General features: G+C 38.8%; 1 protein-coding gene across 1 annotated transcript in view; it reads right to left on the reverse strand.

The window, feature by feature from the left end:
- The window catches only part of Cc2d2b (coiled-coil and C2 domain containing 2B), a gene marked incomplete at its 5' end in the record, with an annotated part of 75,952 nt that overhangs the window by 15,592 nt on the left and 42,239 nt on the right, over nucleotides 1–18,121 (reverse strand). Inside the window, 8 exons of the mRNA XM_029563009.1 lie at nucleotides 1,434–1,631; nucleotides 1,797–1,979; nucleotides 4,116–4,214; nucleotides 8,805–8,901; nucleotides 13,627–13,736; nucleotides 14,686–14,782; nucleotides 16,225–16,395; nucleotides 17,679–17,770. Coding sequence (XP_029418869.1) covers nucleotides 1,434–1,631; nucleotides 1,797–1,979; nucleotides 4,116–4,214; nucleotides 8,805–8,901; nucleotides 13,627–13,736; nucleotides 14,686–14,782; nucleotides 16,225–16,395; nucleotides 17,679–17,770 — 1,047 coding nt within the window. The remainder of the gene's footprint in view (nucleotides 1–1,433; nucleotides 1,632–1,796; nucleotides 1,980–4,115; nucleotides 4,215–8,804; nucleotides 8,902–13,626; nucleotides 13,737–14,685; nucleotides 14,783–16,224; nucleotides 16,396–17,678; nucleotides 17,771–18,121) is intronic.

Genomic DNA, 18,121 nt, shown 5'->3' on the forward strand with positions numbered 1-18,121 from the left:
GTATATGATGTATGTACAGAATAAAAAGCAGAAATAAAAAAAATATATATTTTATTTAATATTTTTATTTTATGTGTATGAGTGTATTGCCTGCATGTATATAAGTGCACCCGTGCCATGCAATGCTGCGGAGGTCAGAAGAGGGCATTGGATTCCCCTGGAACCAGAGTTAAAGATGGTTCGCAGCTGCCATGTGGGTGCTGGGAATTGAACCTGGGTTCTCTGCAAGAGCAGTCAGTGCTCGTAACTGCTGAGCCATCTCTCCAGCCCCCTGAAAAATTCTTTTTAAAAAAGATTTATCTACATTTATCTTAATTTATGTGGATGTGTATGCCTGAGTGCATGTATGTGAACCAATGTGCATACAAGTGCCCAAGCAGCTGTGAACTGTCTGATGTGGGTCCTGGGAACCAAACCTGGGTCCTCTGTTAGAGCAGTAAGTGCTCCTAATCTCTGAGCCATCTCTAAAACTCCTCAGAATTCCCTTTTTAAAGTTATTTTATTAAATTTTGTTGTATTTCATACAGAATATCTCAAACAATCTGAATCATCTTTATAGCCCCATCCCCATCAGGACCCTCCCATAGCCCCCCCACTAGAAACCATATCCTCTGCCCTGGGTGTTAAGGCCCACTACGTCAAGTCAGTGCCCCCAGATGTTCCCTAGTGCAAGTCCATCCACTTGCAGTCTAGTCAGATCCCTCTCATCTATCTATCCAAACACTTATAGTTTTCTTTTCTTTCTTTTTTTTTTATTAACATAGCATAGGGTGGGGTTTATTTACAAAGGGGTGGGCACCCCCCATTTACAGCTGCACTGGAAAGTCCACACTCAAATATAGAGCCTGTGACTTCCCAACAGCCGCAGAAAATGATGAGAGAGGTGCCACACTTGCATAAGATGCTACAACAGGAGACAGTGGTGTAATCTGCTTTCTCAAACAACAGAGGTTATACTGGAGAGTCCCCCCAACCCCCTAGAATGCTGTACACCAGGACTCCAAGGCCAGAAAGGAGGAAGGACTATAAATAAAGAGTTAACCCAGAAAATTCATTAATACTTTAAGTGATATATAATAGCTGCCCTTTATGTACCTCTATACCCTTTATGTACCTTTGACACTACTGACTTTATTAATACATAAGGTTCACAGTGCTTGACAACTATCTGAGAAAACTGTTAGCTCCTGGATTTTGGTTGTTAACACCCATAGTCAGAAAGAAACCAATGACGGAAAAGCAGAGTGCTGTAAAGTAGCCTAAACTAGGGTTTTTGATTTTTAGCTTTAAGGGTCCGGCTAAGGGAGTTTTATAGCTTACAAATAATATCAGTTACCTAGACTGACCCCAAATAAACAAAAGATATACATGATTCTTCATACATGTCCTTTAATCTCAATGAAGCAGTAAACATAGAAATAACTGTAACTTACAAGCGTTGCATTAGAGTCATGAAGAAATATATCAAGAAGCTGCTGAGGTGGATTTAATGGCTTGATATATCTTGTGACTAAGATCTGTATCCCTTCATCATTAAAAACAGTGGTTACAATTCTTCGGTTAGGAAATATTGCCTTACAATTATTTTTAAAAGTCTGTGCTCTCTGCAAAACATCTATTTGATCTGTAAACTAGAATCAGATGTAAAGTAGTTCAAAATTGTATCACATTTTTCCCCTTAAGAAAATACCAAGAATTGATATTTGCCTTTGCTGGCTTTGAAATTATTACCAGTTTTAAAAAATAGTCTACATTTCTTTGATGATTTGTTCAGAATAGTTTAGTATAAAACCTACCTCTTCTGGTTTTGGATTATAGGTGATATATGATATTTGAGGTTCAAGTGTAGCAAAAATATTTAAGAAGGTACAGTCTTTTAAATTCTGCCCATTGCAGTCCTCTTTAGGAGATACGTAAGTCTTACTCCAAGTATACCCCAGCAAAACTGGTGGGATATTTACTTGAAATGTTCCACTAATCTGAAAGAATACATGATGAAAACCAACATCAGTCAAATACACTATACCACAGATCAGTCTTCCCCACAAGAGAGACCTGGCTTACACAGGTAGGTGGGCTCCTGCCCAAGATCAGGATCTCTGGGGTGATCAATAGGCACTCTTAACACCTTCAGTCCCTGACTAATTTGTACTATGCAAAAGTGAGAAATGGAGGAAGTAAAGTACCACCACGGCACTGAGATAAAAGCTCTTGGGAAACCTAATTTGGGTTTAAAGAGGATGCTAAAAGATCATGTTACATTTTGCATTTGGGTCCAGGAAGAAAAAAAAAGGTAATGGCAGGAAAAACAACCCTGAATAAGGTTTACAGGAGTGGAGTAGAGGTCTTGTATGTGTGTAAGAGAGTAAGGAAGAGGTGAATTACAGTAGCAACAGCCGCTAATAGTTACCCAGCCCCTAGTGTGTGTGAGGCACTGTGCCAAGTGTGTGACGCAGATGGCCCCATTCAATGGGATAGATACCACCCTTTAAGGATAAAATCTGAGGCTAGGAGAAATAATATAATTGTACAAGATCATAGAACTAATGAGAAGGGGAGCCAGGGTTACAATCCAGATTTGCCCACCCTGAAACCCACATTTCTGAACTACCTCTGTAACATATAGCCTGCTCTGAAACTGAGAGCTGTCTGCAAGGATTTACAAATATAGGAGCCCAAACCTCCAACAACTTAGATTCCATTATCTGTGGACTGCTCCATCATGACTTCACATGACTGCCCATAATGTCCTACTCTTCTACCTACTGTCTCTGCTCTGCTACTTTTTTGTTAAACTAATGGTTTTAGTTATTACCAGGACAGAAGGATGGTGGTCACATAAATAAAACTCAAGCAAGGTTGGGTGTGGTGGCACACGCCTTTAATCCCGGCACCCGGGAGGCAGAGGCAGGTGGATCACTATGAGATCAAGACCAGGCCAGTTGGGGCTACAAGGAGATCTTGTCTCAAATAGAAGTCTGTGGGGCATGTGGGAACTGCCTGTTTTGCTTATCCCTGCCTCCTGTCTTAATAAAGGTATGAGGCTGAAGTTGCAGGGAACATTTTACAATTATGAGGATAAAAGATATACAATGCCAGTGGAAGAGAAAGATACAAATAGCTTGGGATCTTGATAATATCCCTGAACAGCTGCCCCTGGCATCTGGACTTCTTTTTAGGTAAGGTAAATGGACCTCTGATTTCTACCAGTCACGGGTAGTTCTCTGTTACATATGGCCTAATCTAGTCCTAACTAATGTACACCTGATTCATTTTTCACAAAAAATGACCTCCAGTGCTTAAGAAATTCATTGAAATATTTAATTAAATGAGCCAGAAGAAAGAAAAGCAAGTTACTGGATCATTCTCCTCTTGCTCACTACCAAATTCTCTAAGCCCCCATCCCCCCAGTAGCCCAGACAGAGTGAAGTTCCCCTATGTAGACTCACAGAAGCTATCCTACACTACTAAAACTACAGTGTATCACAGTGCACCAAAATGCTAGTTTCACCAATAGACAGTAAGCTTGTTAGGTAGGAAATTCACTCCAACTCTTCAAATCTTCAGTGCCTGGCATAGCCTCAGAGATTTCAGTTACGGTGCCTAAGATCTTTCAGTTAGTGAGTGACCTACTCTAAAATGGAGTGTCACAGCCCAACAGCAGAGCCCCCTGAGGGTCTTCCAGAAACCAGGTCTCATCATCTTCAGCATAATGGATAAGCAATGCTGACAAGATAAAGTTCTTGGCACTTGTGATTACAAAGTCCATTGTTAATCAGAACATCTCATGGGTCAGATCTTACAAAGGTCTTTGAGGCAAATACAAATTTTTTTTTAAGACATAAGGCTAGCTTTTCTGTTCTTTCTTAGTAAACACTCTAAAGATATTTAAAAAATAAGTTTTGAATATCTGTCTTCTGTTTTATAGACAGCAAAAAAAACCCTTTTACACTCTAAAACTCCACAGCACTTATTAATATAGGATCATTTTAATAGCTTTCTAACCTGTCAATCACAGGATCTGACTAAAAAAAATCAGAAAGTGCTTCTTTACTTCTTTTTGAGAAGTAAATCTTGGAATAGATAACAACAACAAAAAAACTATTTTGGGTTACCTCAGATTGTTGTAGAAGAACAGAGAAAGGAAAGCTGATGGAACCAAGCCAGTTCTTTCTTATGTATGAATGAGTACTACAGCTCTTGAGGCAATGATCCTATTAAAATAAATCAAAATTAAATGTAAGAAAATGTTTTCCATAAGCTGATTTTATAGGATGAATACCTTCACGAACTCACATGTAACTCTAACAAATCATTCTTTTGTTTCTTTCTTTTCTGGTGGTGCTGGGGATTGAACCCGAGGCCTCTTGTAGGCTAATACAACTCTAGTTGGCGCTTGCACAACTCAGTTGCATCCCCAGTCCATAATTTTATGGTTTGCATAGTTTATGAGGCATCACATGATGTTTGGATTCATATATACATTGGTTTATGAAGTAATTCCATTTCTATTAAATTCTAGAATATACAAACTGTAGTGACAGAAAACAGATCAATGCTTGTCTGGCATGGGAGGCTGGGAGAGAAGGGAGGAAGATACACCAACTACATAGGGGAAAACTTTCCAGGGCAATGGTTATATTCATTATCTCGATTGTGATGATGGCTTCATAGGTGTATATGTGTGTTAAAACTTGTCAAATTACTTTAAATATGCACTGATTACCGTTAACTTATTGACCCCTCAATAATACTATTAGCTGGGTGTGGTGGCACATGCCATTAATCCCAGCACTCAGAGGCAGAGGCAGGTGGATCTTTGTGTGTTCAAGGCAAGCCTGGTCTATACTGTGAGTTCCAGGCCAGCTGGAGCTACATAGTGAGACCTTGTCTCAAAAAACCAAAATAATAATAATAAAATGTTAAAATTAGAAGTATGGGTAGAGGACCAAAGGAGGGACTGCCATTTACCACTTACCATCTCCTCCATCCCTCCCATTGGTAGAACCTAACAATCCACATCACTTTCACTTATTAAGCTTTGCTGCTGGTAGCTGTAGGAACTCGCCCCAGGATCTTGTACTTTCTGACTAGAAGCTGTGATATCTCAATAAGACCTTTTATTTCAGAGCTCCTTGATCTCAAAGAGTTTAGTGTGCTGGGTGAGAGGGTGCACACCCGCAATCCCAGCACTTGGGAGGTTAAGGCAGAAACACCTTGGGTTCCAGGTAAGTCTGAATAGCATGTTAAGACCCTATCTTAAAAAAAGACACAATGGAATTAGAAAAAATTAGACACACTTGGTTAAAGTTAGAAATAAAAAGAGGGTGCTGGGCATGGTGGTGCACACCTTTAATCCCAGCTCTTGGGAGGCAGAGGCAGGTGGATCTCTGTGAGATCGAGGCCAGCCTGGTCTACATAGCAAGCTCCAGAATGGCTGTGGCTATAGGGAGACCTTGTTTCAAAAGGAGAAAAAAATTAAAAAAATAATAAGAGGATAACCAGGGGTATATCAAAGATTATAAAACTCTGCTGATAATGATGTGAAAATCTTTAAAAACAATCTTCCTTTCCTGGCCTTCTTCACCGTCCCCACCCCCCACCTTTGCCCTCTCCTCCTTTCCACTCCTTCCTCTCTCCATTTTTTTTTTTTGGTCTTTTTGAGACATGGTCTCCCTGTAGCCCCAGCTGTCCTGGAACTCACTACATAGACCAGGCTGGCCTTGAACTCACAGAGATCCTCCTTTATGAGCATTTAAACCACCTGAGCACTAGATCAATTTACAATGTGTGTGCGTGCGTATGTGTAGTTATCAAGTTTATTTTACAGTTTCAGTTAACCTAGGCTCCAAGTCTAGAGTGCCTAGCCCCAACCCAAAGACAGAACAGCTCTGTCATCCATAGTGTTAAAAATACGAGATGTGTCTGTGAGACTTGAGAGTCCTCAGGTTACCGCTAACACATAATTAACAAGGGGAGATTAGAGGGAAGTAAGATAGATTTGATAGTAGGAAGAAAAATATAGGAAGAGGAAAATTGCATTTCTGGACAGAATAGTGATCAATAATAAATCCAAAGTGCCTTTTAAATGGGTGCTTATCTTGTGGTTTTGCCTAGTTCTAGTCTCTTTTAGAGAAAATGGAATGTAGTTACCCTACAATCCATTTCACAGGGGAGGTCAAGAATACAAGACACTTTCCTCTTCTAAATAGAATGTCGCCCTTGTCACAGTTAAATCTCGTGCCCAGGACTTGTAGATTTCAACCCAATAACAATGCAAAGCACAAGAGTTCAACTATTAATCATCTGATATTCCATTCTGATCAAACTAGTCACCGAGATACTTCATGTTTGAGAAAAAAAAGGTTGGTCATTCTTTTGGGTTTTCTAAACTCAACCCATTATTGGTTTAGAATCAGAAAAGTGCTTAGCTTAACTCCTTGGATACAGGGCATCACCAAATTACTGTTTAAGATCTTACCCTCAGCCTGATTTAAAGTTTGAATAAGTTTTAATAAGAATATTTGTAACTCTCTCCTGGAAAACTCTTCGAAGACATTACTGCTCAGATTTCTTTCAGTACTTTTTACAGAAGATCTACTCCTTAACTATATACCTCAATGTCACATTCATCTTCTCTGATCTGGATCTTTGATTCATCCAGGTAGAATTATTTGTTGCTTCAATAGAATTGTGGTAACAGGGCCAATTCTTCAGGGAGTTGTCCTCAGCAGAGCCCCTTTTCCTTCCCTTCCTGTTGCCTTTTACAAGCTCATTGCACACCCTACTCCAATCCTTTGAAAGGTTTATTTCCCTTCCTGTTTCCCCAGCATTCTAAATTCTTTTTAATTTTTAATTTATTATTTTTATTTTATGTGTATGAGTGTGTTGCCTGCATGTGTGTAAGTGCACCCATGTCATGCAATGCCTGCGGAGGTCAGAAGAAGGTGTCGGATCCCCTGGAACTGGAGTTACAGACGGTTGTTAGTCTCCATGTGGGCACTGGGAATCAAATCCAGGTCCTCTGCAAGAGCAGTCAGTGCTCTTAACTGCTGAACCACCCCTTTATCCCCAGCTTTCTAAATTCTAAAGCAAATATATCCAACCATTTGACATTGTGATATGTTACCATCTACAAATGGCTATCCTGGGACTCACGTGGTCCATGGGGGTTGGACACATCAGTAAGAGAAAGTTCCTAAATGGTTAAGACACTAAATAATATTTCTTCAGATTTACATAACCCAAAGTATCTTAATACCTTTGTAATGCATCTTAGCTCTGTTCATCAGTAACACAATGCAGCATGCAAACTGCTGTAAGATTTAACTTGCAGGAAAGTAAGATGTCTATCATAGAGGAAGTACAGGAGCTGGCACCAGGTAGTTGAGGTCCATTGCAATGTTTCAGAGAAGAAAAAAAGAAGACACACTCCCTAGATGACAGAGACCCGTCTCTGCATGTAACCTGCCTACTATTGCTCACTATGTCCCCTTTCTTTACTGATAAAGCCCTTTGTATACCTGAGTTCTGCAAGATAGAGCTCTGAGGATAGCCCCTTCATCTTCTTCAAAGCGAAGTTATTTTTCAGTAGTGACTGCAGACAGGTATCAGAAATTTCTAGAAATTATTAGAAGTTCTTTGAAGTAGTACTTTAGGTAAAAAAAAAATTCAATAAATAATGTCAGTAGCAGCTGTATAGAAAAAAATGTAACCAGACAGAGTTCTGGGCTGCTTGCAAGTCCTTGCACAAGGTAAATTATAAAGCGCACATTAGCTCCAATGAAGAGTAAAAGGTACTCTGAATCACACAATCTTTTCTAAGCTTAAACTTTTACAAAAGAAAAGATTGGGACTGGAGAGATGGCTCATTGGTTAAGAGCACTGGCTGTTCTTTCAGAGGACCCAGGTTTGATTCCCAGTACCCACCTAACTATAGGCCCTTGAACAAATCTGATTCCTTCCTACCAATTCTCATCTCCTGAATATTGGCTTTCAGGCAGTGAGCAGTGTGGACTTTATTCTAGTAACTTTCCATAGAGTTTTAGTCATTTGTATGAAAGCATTTAACTTACCTACCCCAAAAGAGCAGCTCCAGTGGATTTGCATCTTTACATTTTTAGTGCCAAGTTATGTAGGAAGGAAACTAACATTTATTGCAGAATTTGCTATGGTGCTGGGCATTGGGTTAGGATCTTCACCAATGTATGGGGAAGACAGTCGCTAATTTTAGAAATTATAGAAAATACAACAGAATTCTCGTCCTAGAAATAACCTGGTGTCTTGTACCATACATACCACAGCAGTGGTATGTGCTCTTTGATCAGATAATGAGAAATATGTGGTATTTTTTTTGCTTCTCTTTCTGTCTTTATTACTAAGAAACTCCTATTTAAACATAATGTCCAATCACTAAAGGCTACTTTTCCCAAGTCCTTGGTCTGTTTACCATCCTTTCTCTTTATATGTTGTGATCTGTAATGTGTAGAGTGGTTTTGTCGTGTCTGAATTTATTGCACATTGATTCAAATCCTTTTAAGATGTTGCATATATTGCATTAAAAGCAAATTACACCAGATGTGGTGATATACACCTGTAATCCAAGCACTTGAGAGACTAAGGCAGGAGAACTATTGCAAGTTCAAGGCCAGCCAGAGCTACATAGTAAACCTAAGGATAGCTTAGGCTATAAAGTGAGACCCTGTCTCAAAAACAAACAAATTATAAGCATGCTCCTTGATGTCATTCAGCTTGACCTTCTTATAATTATTTCAACATTAGTTATTATAATTATTCTACTTTACCTCATGTTTTTCAATCATCACTTCATCAAAAATGTTGATATATATATTATCTTTTATTTTAGATAAACTTGAGAAGCTATAATCATGTCCTGGTGAACTGAAAATAAGAAAAACATACTAAGTTTTTTCCAAAATCTGTTTATTTTCTAAGTGCATTACTCATGAACTACAATAAAGTACTTGTGATCTTTTCTTCTGTAAAGTTTAAACTTAGAAAAGATTGTGTGACTCAGAGTGGCTTTTACTCTTCATTGGAGTTAATGTGCGCTTTGTAATTCGCCATATGTAAGGACTGGCAAGCACCCCAGAACTCCATCTGGTTACATTTTTACCATATAATGGCAACTGACATTATTTATTGAATCATTTGCCTAAAGAAGAAAGTACTACTTCAAGGAACCTCCAATAATTTCTAGAAGTTTCTGATACCTGTCTGCAGTTACCACTGAAAAACACTGGTTGAATTTAAAGAACAATCTCAAGTTGAATACTCCGTGTGATATTGAACATTTCTAGGTGATAAAACAAGCTGATTCCCCCAGTTTGCTCGTTCAGGGGGTTTCACTTCATAAGGCAGGGCCGTGGAAGCAACGGGGATTTATAGCACTCTGCTAGCAGGACAAAAGACACGAATTACTTCTAGACATTTTTCAAGTTTTGAGTCTAAATCCGTCAAGTCCTTGCATTTTGTATTCTATTCAAACTTCCTTCGAATTTTGTTCCAATTCCTCCTCTGAAGCAGGGCTCGCCATTTACTGTTACTATTTGTCCCATTTTCATGCAGCTTTTTTTTTTTTTTTTTTTTTTTATCTGAACTGGGAGTTGAACTGAAGGTTGCATGCACACAGGTAAGCACTATACCATTCTACAGCCCTGTGTGTAGTTTCTGTTCACTAAAGTGTCACAGGAAACAGGGCATTGGAGTCTTATGTAAGAGGCAACAAAATGCAGCAGCTGGGTGATTTTCCCTCAGCTGACCTGCTGGTCCTGTTGCATTCCCAATGTGGTTCGGGCTTATCTCACAGCCGAAACTTGAGGAATATAAGCAATCCAGTCTTCCCTGAGTTCACTTACAAATATATTTATGTTACTGATTACTTTATGTTCTCCTAAGCCAATTACTTTAATACAGCATAGTTGGCTGGGTATGCTGACACCTGCTTATAATCCAAGCACTCAGAATACTGAGGCAGGAGGATTTTGAGTTAAAGGCCAGCTGAGTTTACAGTGAATTCCAGGCCAGTCTGGGCTACATAGCAAGCAAGATCTTATCTCAAACAAACAACCCCAAAGAATAGACTTCCCCTAACTTTAAAGTCTAAACTAATAATCCGAATATTCCCAGGCACTCATAATCACATATCTTACTTGATAATTTTCTAAGCAAACACATTTTTTTCTTTTCTTTTTCTCCACCTCCCCTCTTTTCTACCTCAAGGCTCAAGAAGAGACAATCTCACTTTTTCCTCCAGGCCAGCATGGAACTTGCTGTGTAGACCCAATTGGCCTCAAATTCAGGGTCCTCTTGTCTCAGCTTCCCATTTGATGGAATTACAGGCATGTACTGCCATGCCTGGCTCTCAGCAAATACACTCTATATAGGAATCATCTAACTGGATTTTTACACTAAAATATAATAGATTTCCCCTTTAAACAACTCTCTCCTTTAAACAGGCAGAATAAGAAGGTCAAGAAAGTAAGTATCAGGAACAAGAGGCACAACATCCAGAAGGGCAGGTAGATAACCAGGAAATCTGCTTAGAAGCTCTGATCAAGGACTGGAAATATAATTGAGTTAGTGTTGAATCTAGAAAAATAAAGTCGATTTCTGCTATTTGCAGAAGCACCCATAGTACTTCAGCTGACAAAATTCCAAGGGGTACTGGTCCATTAGGGTTTTATTCCTCAAATTGAAATCTATGGCATAAACAGGATATCGTCGTCCCTCCCAGCCCCCGCTCCAATCTCTCTCTTTCTCTTTCTCCTTATACATCGTGGTTAATGTCTGGAAGCTTTCACTTTGAAAAGTAGAAGCTTGGATACAAATGCTTACATAAACTACAAGATGTCACCCCAGATATGCAGGTGATTATGTTAGTTCTGAGTTCCCATAGACTTTGTAGGTAGGGGATCTATGTTAACATAGGCACCAGATAAAACATACAAATCATATAAATAATCTTATGTAATGATATCATATGAAGTATGAAATAATATGTTATTCATAGAAAACAATCAATTTCTCACTTCTCAAAATAAACTTATATTACTGAAAATGTTTAGGTATTTAGTAGCTACAGATACTTGATGAAGGAAACTTGTACTCAGAAATCTTAGAGAGTAGATATGGAATTTGATCCATTTCTACTGGGTCATTGGGGGAAGGGTTCCTAAGCATACTTAGTTATTGGATTATTTGAGTCTATAATTATTTTTTTTCTTCTTTGTAGCAAGCAGAAACACAAGTACATATTTCTTTCTGCATTTTGAAATTTAATTTCTTAACTTTCATTAACAAATATTTTATGTGCAAGAATATTGCAGGAATATATTTTTTACTCATTCTATATAAAATGCAAGTAATTCAAAATTTTTAAAGTAAGTAAACAAAATCCATTGCTGGTTAAGTACACACACATTACACTAATTTGCTAGAAATGAAAGTAATGGACCCACCCTAAGCCTATGACATTAGAAAGTAAGAAGATAATCTAGGCATTTGTGTTTCAAGAGAAGATATCTAGGTGATTATAATACACAAAAGAGTTTAGAGCCACTGACTTAAAGAGAAACACACATGTGTTTCAGAAGACTAGGATAAGAATGCATAAGCAATATTGTTTGCAAAGGAAAAGAAAAAGAAAATGGAAGCAGGACAAGTGTGTTCAACAGAAAAAAGGGTGAGTAAACGGCAATGTTTTCATTCAATGGATATCATATCCAAATGAAAATAGATGAACCAAAGTGTCTTAGTCTATTTGCTGCTGCAATTACAGAACACTCGGGACTGTAACTTGAAAGGAAAAGACATTATTTCTTACCGTTCTGGAAGCTGAGAAGTACAAAATCAATGCATGGTGTTTAGTGAGGGCCTTCCTACTGTCTGTTCACATAGCTCAAGAGGAAAACCCACTCCTGAATGCCTTTCTTAGCTACTTTTTTGGGGGGGAGGGTAGGGCCTGCCTGTAACCCCAGCTGGCCTTGAACTCACTATGTAGACCAGGCTGGCCTTGATCTCACAGAGATCTGCCTACCTCTGCCTCCTCAGTGCTGGGTGCCACAGGCGTGGCTTGTATGTATGCACACTACGTGTCCACAGAGGTCAGAAGAGGGTGTGGGATACCCTGGAACTGGAGTTACAGACAGTGGTAAGCTGCCATGTGGGTTTTGGGAACTCAACCTGGGTCCTCAGCGAGAACAGCAAGTGCTTTTAACTGCTGAACTATCTCTCCAGCTCCATTTTTTTTTAAATAACAGCATCCATTCATTGATAAGGGGCAGAGCCCACATGACCTAAGTATCTCTCATTAGGCTCCATCTTACAACACAGTTGCAATAAAGATTAAGTTTATAACACATGAATTTTAGGAGACACATTCAGACCACAGCAAGTAGCTACAATATAAAGATGAGTATATAAAAATCACTAAAAATAATAGTAAAGAAACAAGATTGTAGGATATATAGATATGATTCAATTTCTATAAAGCTCAAATTGGGCATAAATAAACTATAGCTGGGGAATTATGTCTTAAATACTTTGAAACTAAAATCATAAGGGAAGAGAATGATGAACATGAATTCATGGGAGGACATAAAAGAGATGTAATTTGGTAATACACAGAGGGCCTTGTCAGATACTGGTTATAGTTTAGTTTTCAAGCTGGGTGGTAGATGCACAAATATTCATTTTATTATTTGTCATCAGAATACTTTATATATTAGTTTATATGGTTTAATATTTATAATTTAAAGGATTAAATAAAACAATCATTTTCAATAAATGACTCCAGAAAATAATTTTGTTATTCTTCCTTTTTTTATGAACTTCAGGGGCCTGGGGAGATTGCTAAGTTGGTAAAGTGATTGCTTTGCAAGCATGAAGACCGGAATTCAATTCAGAACCCTTGGGAAAAAAGCTGGCTGTGGCGGTGCACTGGTAGTCCCAGTGCTGGGGAGAAGATAGGTGTATTCTTGGGGCTTTCCCTGGGCTGGCCAGCCTATCCTACTTCAGCGGTCTGTGTCCTTAGCAAGAGTCTCTGAATTGAAACATTTCCATTCTAGAGGGAAGCATCTTAAGGCTCAGGAAGTAACTCACAAATCTCAGGACGTCCCTGAAACAGTAGATTCACAAAGTCCCCTTCCCCTAAGGTTATATTAGCAGCAAGACTGCTGAGCCAAGGAGATGCTCCAACCTTTCAAGCCACTCACAGGTTGTGCAGAGTTCCAGGACTGCAACGTTCCTGAGTCACAGCCAGGCTGGGTGGGCTTTCTGGTGACTAGCTGCCTTTGAGTCACCCCTTCTCTTGTAACCTACTACTCACCCACATTCCTGTGAGTAACTCCAATAAACTCATTGGTTTGGCAAGCGGGACTTTGGTGGAATTACATCTTTGGTCCATGGTTGGTTCCCTATGTGAAGTGAGTAGACATTTGTTTGTGTCTCCCCAACACCCTGTCTCAAATAAAAGGTGGGTGATACCTGAGTAACAACATCCAAGGTTGTTTTCTGGCCTCCACAGGCACACCTACCTACACATACACAAACATGCACACACAATTACTCTGACTAGGAGCTGCAGGAAAATGGACTCCAACTTACGTAAAATCTACTTTAATTTCTTCATTCCAGGATGGATGAGATCCACTTGCAGTATTGGTTTGATATACAGTGTGTTGAAAAGAAACCTCTATGAAAGGGTATGTAGTATCCTGAAATGCATGATAAACATTGACTATGTAATATTTTACATAATTAAGAAAAGTAAAAGAGTAGGAAATCATTTGGCAACTGGGGATTTAATTTTCAAATAGCCATTGCTCAGTTGTTTGTTTAATAAACATCTATTGATCTTAGTCTATTGGTCTAAGTCAGGAACTTAAGGACTTTAAAGTCTACCATGGAAAAATAAACAGGGAGATATGTGCAATGACACACGAAAAATGAAAGGAAATAAATGCATTCAGTTGTTACTCGGGAAAGCAGACATTTCTGGGGTAAGGGCTAGGAGAGCATCACAAAACACTGCATGAACTCAGGCTTTGAAACACTGCTGTGGTTATTTGGTCAATAACATGGAGGTGGGTGGAGGCCATGTCCAGAAACAGGAACAATTACCAGAGGCCTTGTAGACAAGTGCTAGTATATGGCTGTGCTATGGACAGATATAAGGCTATCTGGTAGACAAGAGCCAAAGTATCAAATATTCTAGAGCTATTCCCAGGAGCTTATACCTTGTTCTATAGACCCTGAGAGTAGAGAATGAAATGGTTAAGAGTTACTTTTATTTTTATTTTATTTATTATTTTTATTCTATGTGTATGAGTGTATTGCCTGCATGTGTGTAAGTGCACTCATGTGCAATACCCAAGGAGATCAGAAGAGGGCATCAGATCCCCTGGAACTGGAGTTACAGATGGTTGTTAGCTGCTATGTGGGTGCTGGGAACCAAACCCGGGTCCTCTGCAAGAGCAGCCTGTGCTTTTAACCACTGAGCCATCTCTCCAGTGTCAGAGTTACATTTTAAAAGAACATCTTTACTTTGTCAGAGGAAATAAACTGAAGTCCAAAGAATACAGTGATGAAGAGACCAAATGGGAGCCAGCTGTAATGGAAAGCAAACAGAATCAATATTTTACTTTACAAAATTAAAAAACTTACCTCATTTAAGATCTCACTTGAGGCTACTGATCTGATTGTTTCTTGATGTCTGAGGCAAGGCAAGGATGATCTCAAATAGGTAGGCATATCCAAAACTCTTTAGGAAAAACAACATTGAGACATATTTTAATTAGTTTTAATATTAGTTTTGGCAGGCAGGAGAGTTACCATGAATCTTAGGGAGTTTTTGTCATATTGTATTGGTGGTCAGAGCTAAATATACCATATCACTGCTTCTGGAGGGTGGCTCCTTACTGCTGACTTACAAACTAGATCTAGTCTATGACCACATTTTCACTGGTTTTAAGCCAAAGGAAAAAAGGAAGCCAAGTGATATGTTGAGAATATATATTTCCCACTCCGTTTTTTGGTGCTACACTAGTTTCCTTCACAGAATAATATTATAGACAATGGTAGTGGGTTTTTTATGTCCTTATTTTACAAATAGCCATTGATGTGCATTTTTTGTAAAAATAGTCGATTGTATTAACAAATATGGTTGTAGTTTATAAAACACAGGCAAAACCTTTAAGAGATTTTAAATATAGATTAACAGACAGTAAGGAAAATGCTTGTTTTTCCCAGGTAGAATCAGGCGGCGTGTACTAAGCCTAAAACAAGCAAGTGGAACACATTTGTGGTAAATAGGGAGAGGGGTACCCCGTATTCCTGAGGCATTTGGGTAGTAAATATTCATACTTCTCAATCACACCTGACGCTAAATACCCAGGACATATTAAATACACATGAGCACTAAATATTCATGCCATTGGTAATGTCTATTCTGGTCTGAAAAAATGCAAATAAAATCCACTTGGTATACATGCAAAAGGCTGTGTAAAGTCACCCACAAATCCAAACTAGTACAGGCTGTAACTAGCAATTCTGACCTCATGAGTCTTCTACAATCATCCCACAACTTTCCTAGACATTTCCTGAAACAAAATTAGCATTTCACCTGCTTTATTCCTCTTCCTGCTTCCAGTACAGTGGGAGGACAGTGACAGCGAGCAGTGTGGTTGACAGAAGAAACTACAAATTCACAACAGGGAATAGGAGCCAAAGGAATTTATTTGATAATGTGGAGGATGGGCATGTGGCAAATAAATACCCCAAAACCTTTATGTCCAAGTTACTTTGGAAATCTCAAACTCCTGAAAAGTTTTTGTTTGTTTGTTTGTTTGTTTGTTTGTTTGTTTGTTTGTTTTCAGCAGTTCTGGGCCTTAAGCCTAGGGCTTTGAGCACAGCAGGCAGGCACTTCTGCCATTGAACTACTATGAAACCTCTCAATATGTGACATCTACAGTTAAGTTTGACTATACAAATGAGTGCTTTACATTTCATTCATCTTTATGCATCTGGTTTGTGTGGATGGGGCAAGACATCAAACCCAGGTCACTGCATGTGCTAGACAAATGCTTTACCATGGAGCTATGTCTCCAGCCACTATGTACCAAAACAGTAATGAAATAACAAGGATGCTTGTCACATTTAAGATTGATCTTTTGCAACTGCAAAGGCTGGAGCATGTTACCTTACCTATTAGATACCATCTTTCTGGTAGGAATGTTATAAGCCCTCAGGATCCTGACAAGAATCTTAATATCCCCATCAGAGACGCTCTGCACTGTGACTTTTTTTCTCTCTTTCCGCTGGGGTTTTAACTTTCTTCGTGGTTCAAAAAGCTTACAAATTGCATCTGTTAATTGACTAAAGAGTAAAAAATGATCAGCTCCATGTACACAAAACAACATAGTTTAAATATCTTGGTTTTAAAATTAATTGTAAATAAGATCATAATTCTGAACCACATTTTATCTACTGTGGAAGGGGACAGAGTTGCTTTAAACCCAAAGAAGAGCCCATTTTCTGAACTCCAAAAGGAAGAGGTGCTGTGTTTCCTCCTGCTGAGACAGCACACAATTCTTCCAGCCCCTGTGATTCCATGATCCAAAAAACTCCAAGGGCAACAGAGATAAATCTATGAAACATATTGACCTTTTGGGAGGTTTTTTTTTTTTTTTTTTTTTTTTTAAATTTTGGTTTACGGTTTGATGGGATCCAGCCCATCATGCTGACAAGGGCATAATGGCAGGAGCACAGGTGGCTGGTCACAGTGCATTCACAGTCTGGAAGCAGAGAGAGATGAATGCTGGTGCTCAGCTCAGCTTTTCTTTTGTATGTAGTCCAGCCCATGGGATGTTGCTGCCTACACCGAGGGTGGGTTTTCTCTCCTCAGTTAAACCTTTCTGGGAACACCCTCATAGACACACCCAGAGGCTTGTGTTTTCATTCAAAGCAATCACTCTTTTGAAAATGACTGAATGAAAGTGAGTTTCACATGCTGGTGACTCCAGTAGCTTAAATCTATGGAATTATGGTTTGATAGCCACACCAGCTTCTTAAGGACTGAAAATAAAAGCCAGTAGAGTTAAGCACTCTGAAGTAGACATAATCTTATTGGTAACGCTAAGCATTTGCCTCCAGAGAGGATCAAACCTACTTCTGGCCTCCTCCTGGGCATCACAGATGAACAGTAGAAAAATCTACATACTTCAACAAAAGACTCTCGACTGCCCCTTGTGCATTCAGTGCCCTGTGGTTGAGGAGTCTCGGGCTTGCAGGGGGAGAGGACCAGCTTATTGCTGTGCTACCAGTAATGGCTTATCTAGTAGCAGCCTCATGACATGAAAATCTTAGGAAAAAAAAAACTGGGGCAAAGGTTTCTTTTATTTTTCTACCTTGTCCTAAGAACTACCAAAAAAGGAGAAAGAGAAAATGTCCTTAAAATATTGTAAAATTAAAACTATGTCAGGTAGATCATCTGAAATGCAACTTTAAAAGTGGCCAAATGTATTTTGTTCCATACCTCACTTTGTATTCTGAAACTGCAGTTTTGACAGGTGACACAGTATTAAAAATTAGAGAACTCAGAGGAGTTTGAAGACTTAGCTTAAAGTTTTACATTTCATACTTAGTCATTTTAATAGTACCTTGTAGACACACTTTCTTCATAGTCAGCCACAATATCTGACAAGTTAAATTTACTAACTTTGATGAGTCTTTTCATTATCAACCTTCTCACCTAAAAAAATTCAGAAGTTAATAGAATTGCAGCATTTATATTTAAGGTTACATGCTCAAAATGCTTCTGGTGCTACTATATTTTACCTCTTGTTCTTCAAATGTGAGTGGAAAAGGAGTTAGATAAGTGAAAATAAAATTATTAAGGTCATTCCCAATCTACTCTGTTGCACCAAAGCCTAACATTAAAAAATTGCAAGTTCTTTCCACAGTCTTCCCTTCTCATCCATTTCATCTTTCCTAAATCCTTCGCTTGGATTTTTCTACCTAACTCACAGTATGCATCATGGCCAGACCCAGTGTTTACCAGATGAAGGAGATGACTGTCATATGAACTCATTTCTACAACAGC

This window comes from Nannospalax galili, unplaced genomic scaffold (assembly GCF_000622305.1).
Source record: "Nannospalax galili isolate Female #2095 unplaced genomic scaffold, S.galili_v1.0 scaffold875, whole genome shotgun sequence".
NCBI classification, from domain to species: domain Eukaryota; kingdom Metazoa; phylum Chordata; class Mammalia; order Rodentia; family Spalacidae; genus Nannospalax; species Nannospalax galili.